The sequence below is a fragment of the Dipteris shenzhenensis genome, chromosome 24, assembly GCF_047967505.1.
Source record: "Dipteris shenzhenensis isolate YYH24624 ecotype China chromosome 24, Dip_SZ_1.0, whole genome shotgun sequence".
Taxonomy (NCBI): domain Eukaryota; kingdom Viridiplantae; phylum Streptophyta; class Polypodiopsida; order Gleicheniales; family Dipteridaceae; genus Dipteris; species Dipteris shenzhenensis.
The window spans coordinates 716,745-731,902 of NC_141619.1; the positions used below are offsets into that span (position 1 = coordinate 716,745).

The 15,158-nt window shown below is 39.0% G+C and overlaps 1 protein-coding gene across 4 annotated transcripts in view; it reads left to right on the forward strand.

Moving 5' to 3' along the window:
* LOC147886076 (uncharacterized) overlaps window positions 1-5,038 on the forward strand; it is a 30,457-nt gene extending 25,419 nt beyond the window's left edge. For all 4 annotated transcript variants that reach the window (XM_087395415.1, XM_087395417.1, XM_087395418.1 and 1 more), the window contains 11 exons: window positions 1,189-1,278; window positions 1,459-1,524; window positions 1,795-1,860; window positions 1,951-2,039; window positions 2,210-2,255; window positions 2,627-2,681; window positions 2,794-2,870; window positions 3,060-4,244; window positions 4,336-4,440; window positions 4,557-4,709; window positions 4,801-5,038. In XM_087395415.1, coding sequence (XP_087251541.1) covers window positions 1,189-1,278; window positions 1,459-1,524; window positions 1,795-1,860; window positions 1,951-2,039; window positions 2,210-2,255; window positions 2,627-2,681; window positions 2,794-2,870; window positions 3,060-4,244; window positions 4,336-4,440; window positions 4,557-4,709; window positions 4,801-4,902 — 2,034 coding nt within the window. In that variant the 3' untranslated portion in view covers window positions 4,903-5,038. The remainder of the gene's footprint in view (window positions 1-1,188; window positions 1,279-1,458; window positions 1,525-1,794; window positions 1,861-1,950; window positions 2,040-2,209; window positions 2,256-2,626; window positions 2,682-2,793; window positions 2,871-3,059; window positions 4,245-4,335; window positions 4,441-4,556; window positions 4,710-4,800) is intronic.
* The last annotated feature ends 10,120 nt before the right edge of the window (window positions 5,039-15,158 follow it).

A 15,158-nucleotide genomic window follows, 5' to 3' on the forward strand; every position in this document is an offset into this window, starting at 1 on the left:
TGGCAACATTTTGACCAGTTCTTCACATAGCTCCAGGTATACTTGGCTATCAGAGGTTTTGAAGAAAGTGAAAGGTGTCCTTCTTATGAATAGTTTATGATTATTTTTATGAGGCTGGTTGGTTGGCCTACAAAGAACTTCTGCGCATGTATACATTGCAAGGAGATTAGATATACATTACAGCGATGCTGAAGATTTAAAACACACGAGGGAGACCAAATGACCAAGTTGTGGCATATGCAAATATCAGATTTGCAGAAACAATCTCTGGCAAGCTTTCCATGGTAAACTTTTGGAGTGGATCATTCGTGCCAGAATGTCACTCGAGCTGTATCAACTTTGTTATCACATGTACCTGTCATTAATAGAGGTGCTTGACTACAAATTGTGTTTTGGCACATGGTTTTTATTGAGTTTGGTTATTAGAGGTAGTTTCTTCAGCCTTTCTGGCTCACCAAGGGGGCTGGGTAGTATAAGTATTCATTGTGCTAAGTTCTTGTCGACACAACCAACATAACAGGTGAGAAGCGTCATGGGCTTGAAAATTATGATAGCCAGGCTAATCAGGCCTATAAGGCCACTAGTTGAGCTGATCAGGATTTTGTCCTGCCAGTGTCGTGAGTGTTGTCTAGATCCTCCATTGCCACTGTGCATGGTCTTTGCTCAATGGCAGCGCAGGTGCTTATGTGCAGGGAGACTCCTGTGCTGTAATTACAGTCAGTGCAAAACAGTAGTCAATGCAGGTTATGACAAGGAACGAAAACCTGGCTGCGTTGTAATGATTGTTTGTAATCTTTTTAGCAGTCATCGGTAGAACCTGGTCAAATTGCAATTTTCGGCTGGCACACTCCATCAGTTATGATGCTTCTTGTTTCCTGAGTTGGATAACTTGGTATTTTGCGATTCATGTCAATGCCTGAGTTCCAGGACATGAAGTACTGGAATGGTTTCCCTTGTCACAAAAGGCCAAATGCACATGATTACTATGTATTGCTAGAGCTATGGTTTCTTATCTCGTAAAGAAAAAGCTTGAATATCAATGAATCTTGTGACATATTCAGGTCTGCTTTGGTCTGTAGGGCCGTTTCGAGAGCTGCGTACACTATTTTGAGAAGTGATGTCACACGTGCCTTCTGTTATAACATGCTGTTGGTTTTAAGAACTTACACTTTCTGATGTTTGAGACAGGTGTTAGGCATTCCATGGGATGTTGAAACGGATGAACTTAAATACCATATGAGAAAGTTTGGGGAAATTGAGGACTGTATCGTCATGAAGGTTTGTGCTGTCAGAGCATCTAAAGCTTGTCAGATTTGATCAATATTACTCTAGCTTTTTTGTCAGTGGGTGCTGCCTAAAGTGTAATCTTGCTTGAACAAAATTTAGATGTCTTGTGGTACAAGATGCTCTGTTTCAGGTATATAATTTGTTGTTTCTTTATTCTTGGCACAACAATAGGACCGTGTGACTGGGCAGTCGCGTGGTTTTGGGTATGTCACATTTATATCAGCAGAGGATGCAAGGGTGAGATTCTTTCCCCTGCTTTCTGTAATGTTTGTTAAACCAATGTATATATCCCCCTGGCCTGTTTGTTATTGTCCTTCCCTCTTTAACCTTCTCTGTCTCCCTCTCCTTTGTCCCTTTCCCACATTTTCCTGCTGTTTTGCATCGGGACCTTCATATTTCATATTTTGTTTGGTCCCATTGACCATTTGGGTCTTTCAAATCTTTATTTATTTTCGTTTTCCCTTGCCTGAGAGACCTAAAGATTATTTGTGGAATTGTATGGTCCAGAAAGCCACTGCAGCAGAACATGTCCTGAATGATCGTAAATTGGAAGTCAAAATTGCCACGCCAAGGGTAAAGACTATTAACTGCTAGGTACAATCTCATCTTACGAGCTACAGTGCTTGATATCAAGTCGGTAACTGTTTTGCGGAGTTGCTGCAGGAAGAAATGAGGCCATCAGCCTCAAGAAAGATCAATCGGATTTTTGTCGCTAGAATACCTCCTAGTGTCACAGATGATGTATTTCGGAGGCAAGCTAAATTTTTAATTCGTTTATCTGATGTTTTCATAGTGCTTCTATGATTGCAAACCTACATTGAATAGCTCTCGTTGTCAGGAATTTAAGAGGCATAAAGACTAACGACTTTGTTGTAACATCATAGTTTCATGTTTGAGGACACCATTGTTGTGTTTATTGCAGCTATTTTCAGACATATGGTGCTATTATAGATGCATATATGCCAAAGGTACTTACATTTTCCTGTCATTTTTCAAATCTGTGCACTGATTTTTTTCCAGATTCTGTTGTTTAGTGTGATATAACCATAAAGTGAAAGTTTGACTCACTGGAAGCAAGAGTAAATACGTTCCTTTCCCTGTTTTTGCTTAACATTAAAAAGGGAACTGGGTCCCTTTCATTTTCCCTTGTCTCCCCATCATTTTCTTCTTGTAGTGGGCCCATGTTCACACGTGGATTCACCAGACTGGCATGGAAGCACACCCACCCTCATGGTTTGAATGATGATAGAGTCTTATCGGAATCAATTAGATTTTTTGAGGCCTGTCCAGGACAAGGAAAGTTCTTTTCCCTTAAATCCTTCTTGGATTACTTTTGCAGGATGTAGGCTCCAGAACGCATCGTGGCATTGGTTTTGTGACATTTGAGAGTCCAGGTCTCCCTCCAAACTACTTGTGTTGTCAGACTGTTCAATCTATGTAAAAAGTTGTTAATGTCTCTTTATGCCTATTTTACTGAGATTCTTTGCCTCTATGTTTTTGTCTCAGATGCTGTGGACAAAATCATGAACGAGACACATGAACTTGGAGGGTCAACGGTAGCCGTGGATCGTGCTACACCTAAAGTAAGCAGCCTGGAAATAGTTGTCTCATAGGGATGATCATACCTTTGAATCAATTTCAAGACGCCTGGTTCATCAGCACTGAGAGCTATTTGAGTTCGTGCATGGCTTTTATGGCCTTTCACTTGAGGTGCTGCATGGCCCTTTGATGCATGATGATCCTTTTGTTGGTTCTTTTGTTGTCTTGTGCAGGAAGAGACATTGAAGTTCTGGGGTAAATCATTTCCAGATCAGTATAGCTTGTACAATGCCTACATGGCTGCGGCAGCAGCTGCTGCTGCTCAGTTTGGTGGGGCATTTGGAGTTGGCGCAATGGGTGGCCCTATGGGAGGTTACGATTATGCAGGTTATGGTTTCCCAGGGGAAATTGGAGCAGCAGGCACAGAGAGGCCTACAGGAGCAGATAATGCATGGGATTATTCAGATAGCGGGATGGACAAAAGTTCTTTACTGGCCGGGACCCCAGCTGCAGCTGCCTCAGCTGTTGTATATGCGAGTGGTGGGCTAGCAGCACACTCTGTTGCTGGTTATGATTCCAGGGTTCCACACGGAGGTGCCCCAATCACAAGTACTGCTGCTGATGGTTTTGGTTCAGATGGTTCTCTCAGCAGTGCACCAAATGCAGCCATGTCTGCCACTGGGTATGGCTCTGGTGTTTTGCACAACAATGAACATGTTTTGGCTGCCACTGGTTCCTCAGTGGTCAGTTATGGCTCCAGCGCACCTGCTGGAGCCTCCTCTGCTGGTTATGTTTCCAGTGCTCCAGCTGGAACCACCTCTGCTGTTGGTTATGCCTCCAGTGCTTCTCACAGCAGTGCACTCACCTCGACCGTTCCCCCTGCTGTGTATGGTTCAGGTGTTTCATATGGTGGTGCACCAGCTGTCCCAACTGCACCTGGGTACACTGCATCACCTGCTCCAATGTCTGCTGCTGGGTATTTCTCCAATTCTTCATACGGTGGTGCAACAGCGATACAAAACTACGCTGCTGAATATGGATCTGCTAGTGCATACAATTTTTCATCAGCTGGCCCCACTTCTGATAGTAGGTATGGTTCCAGTGCCTCGTATAGTGCACCAGCTGCCCCCAATTCTGTTCCAGGTTTTTCTTACAGTGGGGCACCAGGTGCTGCCAGTTCTGGTACTGGGATTTCATATGGTGGGGCACCGGGTGCTGCGACTACCAGTACTGGTTATGGATCCAGTACGTACAGTGGTGCACCAGCTACCCCTACTTCACCTGCAGGGTATGGTCCACCCACTCCTACGATGGGCAATAAAATTTTCATTGGAAGGCTTCCAATGGAGGCCACTTCTGAACACCTGCGAACATATTTCAGTAGTTTTGGTAGGATCTTAGATGTCTACGTTCCCAAGGTGAGCTGTTCATTGTTTCCTATACACTCTTTCTAACATCAACTTTGTCTGGTTGATTCATACATTATTACTAAGTTAGTACCTGCTGCAGGATGCAAAAAAGAAAGGGCATAGAGGTTTTGGATTTGTGACCTTTTTTGAGGACGGTGTAGCTGAACGAGTGGCTATGGAATCACATGAAATTCTTGGGCAACCTGTAAGCTGGAATCTGTTTTTGTTGAGCTCTTTTTGTTTCTAGAAATAATTGGCCTGACCTACTTCAAGATCTTGACAAATATTTTGGATGTGGTTACTATGTATTACAATTTGCAGATTGCTGTTGACCGTCCAACTCCCCAGGATAGTGGTGCTAATATGCCTTATGCAAGCAATTTTTCAGCATTTTCAAGTACTGCTCCATGGGGCAGCACGCCAAGAATGGGATATGGTAGCTTACCTGCTAGCTTTGATTATTTTTCTGGAGGGGTAAGTGCAAAAACTCGGTGAAATGTTTTTTAAAACCCCTTTTTGTTTGTTAGGTGGGTTCATATGTCTCATAAGTCTTTTTCCTTTGCAGTGGGGTTCATATGCTAGTGGTGCTGTTGGACCACCAAGTTCTGGTGATGCTTCTGGTGGAAGTCGTGTCTCTCGGACAGATGCTCGCTATAAGCCTTATTGAGAGCATCTCATCACCGTAGAGGAACTTCACTCTCTTTGTTGAGATTCTTGATCCAGAGACTGATAACTGTTTTGTGTTTTCATGGTGGTGTAGATGGTTTGTTAAATTGGCAATATCATGCAGTTTCTTGGTGTTCTGAGTATCAGTCACATGATTGGTAGTATTGAGTTGTAACAAGTTCAATTTTTTGTGAGATTTTTGGGTATGGTTTTCCTAAAAACATTGGTAGTTTTCTCTCGAGTTTCTAGTCATACTTGCATTGTAGGTTCAGTCTTCTTCGAGATACAGATCCTTGTAATGTTGTGCTTCTAATTGTCTTTTGCTCTGCAGTGAGAAAATGCCAACCCATTATATCATTGTGGTGTGAAAAACTTTTGCTAGTGAATGTGTGCTTTGTTGATTTCTTCTAATTATTGTCAGGGAAGCACACCAAATCTAGGGTTAGAAGGATTGCACTGCAACTTGAAAATGCACAGGAGGAAACACAGAGCTTATGTGTGAAGTTGGGGTACCGCCCTAGATCTTTTTTTGGGGGGGGGGTGGGAGGGGAGGGGACCGCGGGGGGGGGGGGGTTGCGTGTGCGTATGTATACACCGTCAAAGGCAATCGATTGTCACCATTGAGGTTTTGATCCTCTGCCTTCCTACGGTACAAAACATAGTTCTCTCTCTAATGTAAGTACAGTTGAGGTGGAAATATAATGAAGAATCTTTTTGATCCTTCAAAATAGTAACTTCTATTCAAAGTGATAATTATTAAATTCCAAGGTTGATAGGTGTGAGTAATATAGCAAGGTAATCAATAGTTCTGAAAAAATATTGGAATTGACCAACACAAGTTCCTCTTCAGTAGAAGGTAAAGCTGTGTCAATGTTTATTTGGGACAAGAAAGTAATTTGAAAAGACTTGGAAGGCATGGCATTGTGCAGTTGTACTAGATGAATCTGAACCATCCACCAAGAAGTTTTCATTGTAGTATTGGAAAGTGAAAAGCATGCAAAGCATGTGTGTTAAAGTGTACAAAAATGCAAAATATTCTAGTTTATACCGTTGTTAATTACTTCCTTGGAACCCAAGTAAAATGATTAACTTTGTATATATTTTAGACAAAAACTTGTGTCAAGCTTTCAAACCAAGGGAAGGACCTAGTATACTTGCTCAAGCCAACCAGCCGATCTGCTTCATCATTTAAGACCTATAATTAGATGTCCATTTGAGCATGAAAAAATTAGAGCCTAGTTGTTTTCATCAATGTAGATGAATGTGAAAAAATGGATTGATGATTAGAATTATGGTTAGCATTGCAATTTATCCCAATCGAAGGGGTTGAATGATGCAAGTAAAGAATGAGAAACAAAGGGTGTTACACAAGCCTTTTCAGCGTCAAGGTTGGTTTGGTCAAATTATGTGTTGACTAAGTTGATCATAGTTCAACGTGTGACCCATGGTCAATGCATTGACTTTTTGGACAAAAAGTTGACAAGTTGGACTTTTTGAGTATATTAGATATTAACATATTTTTAAAAGGTTTGGGAGTGTCCTGAGACTAGAAAGTTAGCTTAGGATTGGATCAAGTCTGTTGTTACTAACGAGCAGTTATCATCAATGTGGGTCACAAGCCATGGGTGGTGGCCCATAAAACATTGCATGCACAAACCATTCTCTCTCATGACAAAGATAACCTCTAGTAAAATTGAAATGTTTAGAATGCAAATAAAGAATAATCTTTGGAAGAATGATTCTTGTAGGTCCTAATTCACAAGAGGATGGACCTATGGTATTGGGAGTCGAAAGGGAGGTCCTTTGTGAGAGAGAATAGGTGGTTATCTCAAATCCATCTCCATGAATGCAATTGATTAAAAATGTTGTGTGATAGTGTGAGGCTTTTTTGGGTCAACAGACCATGTGCGGATTCTTTTGCACCTTCTCTCCCTTTTGACAATCAGGGATGTGTGTCAATATGCTACGCATGGGATATATGTGCGTATCTTTTTTGGGGGGGGTGTTTGTTTGGTTGCCAATTGTCAGCTTTTGACTACCATAGATGAAGTTGCAGCATGATATCAATGGAGGTGATGAAGATCGTTACGTAGGCATCTCGAAAGAGCCCGAACCTGGTTGTCTACTTGCTGAGCTAGTGTGTCCAAAGGTGATTTGGGAGAAGTTCATTTAGGTGATTGTGAAGCATTGAAGGTTGTTGAAGGGGCAAGGCATTGATAAAATTGCATAATGGAAACCAATGGTTGTTGAAGGAGGTAAGGCATGTTCTTGATTTAAGAAGAAATTTTCACAATCATATTTGTAAGAAATTTGTGAAAGGCCACTAAAGAGTCAATGGTAATAGCAAAAGGACCCAAGGTAGGTATGTTGTATTTTTGTACCAGTAATGCTTACTCATCTATTGCTTTAGCTTCCAAAGGAGTAGATACAACTTTGTGGCATCACACGAGTGTGAGAAGGGGATGCAGATTCTTCACTTAAGAAAGCGGTTGCCAGGTTTGAAGTAGGTTGATATGGAGTTTTGTGAGAATTGTGTTTATGGAAATCCAAAGAGAGTTAGATTTCTCAGAGTTAGAAAATAAAACAAAAGAGAAAAGTTCGAGCTTATGCATACAAATGTATGGGGTCTTGCTGATGTATCATCTCTTGATGGTTCTCGCTATTGAGTCACTTTTATTGACGATGCAACTAGAAAAACTTGGGTTTATTGCATTCAAAGATATGTATTATGAATTAATATGCAAATAGTTACCTTTATAAAAGCTAAATTGAATAAAATTACCCTATATTTCAAAGGGATTTAAGAGACATCTCCTCAACTAATATTCTCCTTAGCTGAACATAATATTGCATTTTCTCATAGGATGATGTGGCTTTAGTTGGTGACTTTTGATGAATTTATTTAGAGTTATCTTGAATTTACAATATAATACTACTACATATGATATGATGACTAACATATGATGAAGTACTTTGCATACCAATTTGCTTATTACATAAATAACTACTACTCCTTAGATTTGATTGATGATAGATACTTGTTTTTAGTCTCTTAACTGTATAATAGTTTATCCTTGCATTTGTATTTCTCTTAGTTATGCCTTAGATTATGTGAATTGGGCACCTTGGCAAGGGTTTGGAACGCTTCTACCTTGTTTGTGTTGTATGAGAGTAAAGCTTTGGCAACAGTTTGGATAGCTTCTTCTATGTTGAAGATGCTAGCATATGATAGGTGATGATGTATCACAGTAAATATTCGATTGCACTTATTTTTTTATAGCAAAACTAGGTTTTTATATTATGTCTTAAAAGACATGAGATAATCATATGAAGCTCGGATTGAACCTAATTTCACCAAAACAAGTGAGAAACCAAAGCAGAAAAAAGAAATCAAATGGAGGTCACACATCAGCTATAGACTAAGGGTCCATTGGTTTTGCTTTTAAGTCCAAGTGAAGTCCCTTATCCGAATGACTTGCCATCTTGATAGATAGCTCATTTGTGTTCCTTTCTAGCCGCTTTCACCTTTGCAAGATTCGAGGCTTCGCAATCCACAATAGAAGTCCTTTCAAATTGTTGGACTATCTAAGAATCTGTGTTCTTTTCTCTCTTGTGCCATAAGTGAGAATTCCTTGAGCTACTTCTAGACTAATGTCAAAATCTAAATCTCCCTAAAAGTCTTGGTAGAGCTTTGTTGAGTTTTTCAAAGGGCTCACTCTCACGATTTTCTACTACATTATTATATTTTGTCTAGTAGTCCTCTAATCCTAATTTTCTTTGAGTGGAGTTTCCTTTTAACTTGTTCCTTTCCTTTCTAGCTGAGTTTTTGCGAGTTCCTTTGTAATCCACATTGGAAGTCCTCAAATTGTTGGATAGTCTAAGAATTCACGTTCTTTTCTCTTGTGTGCTAAAAGTGAGAAGTCCCTGAGCTCCTTCCTTACTAATGTAAACAATATGCATCTCCGCACTCAATTCTTGGTAGAGCTTTGTTGAGTTTCCCAAAGGTCCCACCTTCACTATCTTCTGCTACATTCTAGTTGTCTAGTAGTTTCCTTTGATCCTGATTTTCTTTTAGTTGAGATGCCTTTTAGCTTGCTTCGGTACTTCCTCTTAAACCTAAGTTCCTAAAGATCTCTTCATTTCTCCTTTAAACTTCTCTTGAATCTCTTCCTTAAGCTTCTTGTGCAACTCTTCCATCTGAGTAAAGACTAGCTTCTCGTCTAATACTGCATTGGGAGTTGGATTGTTGAGTTTGAAATCAGTAGTTTTCACTCTCTCTTCTAACCTTTGAAAATAGTCTTTCAACTTACTATCCTCCTCCTTGAGAAAGAGAACCTACTATTAAAGAAGAAGGATGACTTCATTTTGCCTAGTGTTAGGCAAAGCTGATGCTATCATTACAACATAGGAAGGCTACTTTTTTAATTTTTCTATCACTCATTGTCGAGCCAAAAATGACAATCTACCAAGGCCCCCCCTTCTTGCGATGTTGATATCTCATAAATGAAGCAAAATATGACTTCATCCAAAAGAGAAAATTGTAGCCTATTTTCTAAGAATAGAATGACAGCCAGAGAGGGACAATCCTATCATTTTTTGGAGTAGAATCAGCTTGCTAGTGACTCTAGCTTGAAATCTAACCCCCTAGGTTGGACCATGGAGTTTAGCCCAGCCAAGAGTGTGAGCACATGAGGAGAAGAGGAGGATTAGTAGGAGGAGGACGACATAGTTACTGACCCAATTTTTGTGGTATTTTTTATTGCACTTCAATATTTATGTCTTGATGATTTAAAGGTATAGCACTAATAAACACATATTAAAGGCTTAGACTCATGATATGTTTGTAATGATGATTTTACAATGGAAAAAAATATATATTTGGAAGTGTTGGAATAATCAGGATACAAGTACATTTGTATGTTGGTCCCCTTTGTGCTATATGATTTTAGTTGGTCATGGGTTTAGTTTTTGATTTATTGAATGCAAAATCCCTTAGATAATACAATACTATGGATTGCCACATCTTTCTCTTCATAATCATACATTGGTCAATGGTTGAATATTTTGCTTCGTTTATCTTTTGTCTCTAAAACTCATTGTTGATTTATGGCAGGATCATCTAAAATGGCTCTCACCAATCATATGCCCTTACAAATGTTGTTAATAAGAGAAATATGGGTGATTATTTATCTATTTTTGGGTTTCAACTTATGGCAAATGTATTTTGGAAAGAAAATTAAATTTTAGCGTGGATTTGAAACTCAGGACCCTATGTAGTCTACAATTTCTACTAGAATTTTGCAGAAAAGTTCCAAATCTTGGGGAATGTTTCAAACTTTTATTTTTATTAGGGCATATAAACTTTTATTGCCAATATAAAAGTTTCATTTCTTAACAAAACTAACATGGAAAAGTCATCCATGCACCAAGGAAGGCCATAGCTCTAGAATTTGCTACTAACTAGTCCAAACAGCTTTATGTTTGGGTGAACTATTGAGTTTTGGGAAAGCTTCTTAGCAAATAGGAGAGGTAATAACAAAAGGGACACCCAAAGGTTCCAGGCTACTAAATCAAATGAAGAAGCATAGTTGAGCAATTTAACGTATGTTGCAAGACTAAATGAGTTAAAGGGGCATGACTAAACAATGTTGGCTATCACACAAATTCATTCTACAAATGTGGCTACATTAGAGAAAATGGGAGGCTCATTTTACATTAAGGTTATCGTTCTATAACAATCTTAGTATTTTACACTTGGTAGAAAGGAGATTTGAATCCTCTAAAACCGAGGTTAATGAGACAAAGTGATGATAGCGATTGATACAAACTTTTTCTTAGCTCCATACTTATATATTTTGAATGAATGTAATGAGCTAATGATTGTTTATGTTTTGGTATAGTGTAATTATATCACAAATTTTTGCATCATAACAAAGCTATGTATACATGCTCAATTCCCTCGTTTCTGCTATACTTAGCAATAAGGAAAAGTCCATAAGGGATGTTTGCACTTGGTTATATTTGAGCTAAATTTGGAGGAAGTCAAATATAATTGAGGCATAAGTAGCATCACAACCTTATTAATACTCTTGCATTGGTAGGATTTTTTCAAATACTAATTGCTCTTAGTTGGCCTTGTAGATCATATCGGAGTTTGTTGATGTTAGACCTTCATGCTAGCCATTGTTATTTTGCCAAATTAGATTACAGGCTATCATGTCACCATGTTAGGGTGAGTGTAGTTGAATGTGTTATTACTTACATGTTATGCATCTTATATAAAGCACACATTCACTTCTCTCTTATACTATGATGGATAGGTTAACATCAAAGTTGATATCTGCATCATCGGCACTACGAAGGTGAATCACTAGACACGATAACATTTAAAAAATGCAAAGTAGTAGAGCAAAATGATGGGCATAGTTGTGGGTGGAGACTGTGCTACAACTTTATGTTGCTCCTAAATCAAAAATTTGAACAAAACCCAGATCTCGCAATGAGAGTATATTATACAAAGATGGATGCACACACATTTAAGCATATAGTTGCTTTATCCACAACTAAGGAGGAAAAGGCATCGGCACATAAGTGGATGAAGAACCAGGAAGATGGGTTAAAAGTAGTTACCTCGCACATGAGAGCCCAAATCCCACAAATTTAATGTGAAGATGACATCAGAATTTGGAAAGGTTACATTGTACAAGGGAGTTTCAAATGAGGACTTTCTACTTGATGGATCAAGTTGGAATAAGCCCTAAGTATTCTTCACTAATGAGGTTTCTTCCAATAATATTCTCCAATTCATCGGATAGAATACTATATACCGCAATTAGTAGAGTGGGAATCTACAATATTGTCATTTTTGTTGATAAAGAAAACAAGAAAGAGATGCATAGCACTTTGGAAAAAGTATATGCCTTTGATTTCAAGATCTATAATGTGGGTTAAAGCTCCAATGCCTCAAATCATTCCTCTTATGCATGCGGAGTCCATATCTTGACCACTCACTATAGGATAGCATAAGGGGTACTTCCAAGAGTTTGTGCCACATGCTAGAAGAGCAAGAAATTGACACGTCTTGTCGTCATCTAAAGCACTTCTATGAACATTCAACCACCTAATTGGGAGGTCACCTTATTGTGGATGGGATTTATTTTTGAATATCTTCTCAAAAAAGGATATTCCACCAATATTATTGGAAGAAAGGCTTGCATGGCACACTTCCACTTGCAAGATGATTTGAAAAGAGGTGGAACATAAGAAGATTGGAGATGATGACATGGATGATCTTGATGGCTCGTAAGATAAGGAGTACATAGATAATGATGAAGAAGTGGTTGTTGACATGCATGGATGATGAGGCTCAAGATAAAGAGGATTTAGGTATGATGTAGAGATGATTGTAGATGATGACGAAGTAGGGGGTGATGCATCGCGTGATCTTGATGGCTCATAATATTATGTAAAGAAAACATGGAAGTATATATTGGTATGAATTTGTCTCTTCAAATTTACTTTTTCTTTTAGAAGCATTTTATTTAATGATAATCTACCAATTGTAGTTGGATCTGGAGTCACTGCTATAGCAGAGAAGGCCACAGTTGTAGAACGAGTTAAAACTCCTTTAAGTTTAATTGATATTGTGATTGCTGGGAAAAATGAAAAGGAAATATTTAAAAAAGTTAAAAGATCACCAAAAGACTTCCCTAACATGGATGATCTACTATTTGGCTTATATGGGATCTCAGAGCAGTTGAAGTTGGCATAGCTCATGCTGAATAATTCTAAAGACTTAACTAAGCTACATGACATGGGAATCAAGTTCACTGTTTAGGTTCTCATTCGACATCAGTCTCAATATTTATCATTGGACAGCAGTCTCAATACTTATCATTTGGTGAAGAAGAGATTCAAAGCCTTAGACATTGTGAGAAAAAGGTTATAATGGCCACCCTTAGGTTTGATATAAATTTTTTCTTGGCTTGGTAATTCATATTTCGATTAAATATAATGAGCTAATGTTTGTTCATTTTTTGGTGCAGTACAATTGTATCTTGGTTTCCTAATGCAGTAGGGATGCATGTATATATCATAGATTCCCTCCTTTTTACATGTCTCAATAATAAGAAAATCTCTAGAGGAGATGTTTGTACCTGGTTGCAACCTCTCAATATACGGATGATGCATGATTTATCATTATGCCATATCATGAGGAGTAAGTAGCATCACAATCTTATATTTACTTCTTTTGGAGGTAAGATGTAGTTAGATAATAAATATTCTTAATTGGCCATGTTCACATTGGAGTTTGGTGACTTTGGACCTTCAAGACTTGTAACTTTCATGGTATGTACCTTGTGCAATGCACATATTCACTCTATTGTATGTTATGATGGACAAGTCTACATTAAAGTTAATAAGTGCAATCAAGTAAGTCATGCAGGAAACAATAGGCTTACAAAGCTGTGAGGTTGTAGAGCAAAAGGATGTGCACATCTCTGGGTGGAGAGTGTGCTACAATTGCAAGCTTCTCCTCGATGAAATATTTGAATTGAAGGGCTCACAATCCTCAATGTCAACATATTCTAATAGCAATCAAGAAAGTCATGCAATATGATGGTGACTTGGAGGAAACAATGGACTTGGAGGTGCTTGAGTTTTAGGAACCCACCTTTCACCAGGGATAGCTTGCTTGACCAAAGGGGCTCTGACTCTTTGGACTTAGCCCCTCTTTAAAGGAAATTTTTTAACCACATGAGTGGAAATAGCACACAGAAAACAAGAATGGGGAAGATTCTTATAAGTCAAAGGTTGCTCCCTATAGATGCTACCATTCTTAATTGCTACCATTCTATTAAGAATGGTAAGAGTCTTGGGCTTACCTTGTCCACGTGTTGCTCCACTTCAATTCATTCCAGATTTCTTTGGAGGCGGGTCTTCTTCTCGCATTCTTTTCTTGTACGTTTACCATGTTCGAGCCTGTGAAAATTTGGTGTTGAATCAGTCAGTGATATGCGTATGGGCTCTCCTATGGATGGAACTGCAATATGGTCTGTTCGTCGAGGATTTTTCGGCGGTGGAGATAAGGATTGTGCGAGGTGGACTATTTATATGTCCGTGTTGGTGGAAAGTGGATGTATTCGAGTTGTGTTCCTCTGTGTGGTCATAATCTTGTTCCATATTGTTGCAATGGTTGACGGTGGATGTAGTGCAGAGTTTACTGGTGAACGTCAGGCTTTACAAGAGTCCATGGACATGCGCAACAATACGTTCTAGAAGTGTCTCTTTACTTCGTTTCTTTTCAATTTTTGATGTTTTCAATCACTCTCGCTATAGCGGATGCATCTACGTTCTATACAATTGTTTTTGTCGACATATTTGTAGCTTGTTTGTTGCAAAGATAATCAAACGTGTCTCTGGTAAAGCTGTGATACAGATCACTGACGACGTGATGTCTGTGGTAAATGGTATGTAAGCAGTAGGAAATTACTTAAAATTCGTCTGCATGATTACGATGTCATGGTTCAATCACCATAGCTTTTGAATCCTTCCCTGTTTGTGTTTGTCCTCCCTTCCAATCCTCCATACCTTTTCAATCGCTTCTGCTTCGTCCTAGAATTGCTTCTTCATGTTGGCTTGATCGCAAGAAGGTTCCCTAGAAATGTGGTTCCCGAACAGCCATTCCTGATGAAGTGCTCATGCACACGTTCACCGTGCTGAAATGAAAATAGAACAGAGCGCAACAGAGCAGAGCAAAAGGCAAATACTATACTCAAAAATCTGCAGGGTAAAGAGCCCTAGTCCCTTTATACAACTTGGAGCATTATGGCACCTCCACCAAATAGAGAATCTAGATCCTAAATCTCCGAGGATCCTTGATCTTATCGATTCTACCTAACACCCAACACAAATGGAATGAATTCTCAACTACAATTCGGCTGTCTGTTGAACTCCTTTATTCAACACTTCCACCCAACAGACAGCTCAAAAATATGTAAACTCCTAAACTTCTAAAACATGTGAACTCAAGCTTACCTAAACTTTGGCTATCTGTTGCACTACAACACTACAACACTTCCACCCAATAGACAGTCCTTATACAACACACCCATGAACTGAGTAAAAACCTAGAAGCTAATTTATTCAAGGCTTCCACCTAATGGACAGCCCATCCATCCACACAAGATGTAATGACGATTCCGTCCCAATGGTTTAGTGAAGATATCAACAACCATTTGTTCGGTAAGGCAATAC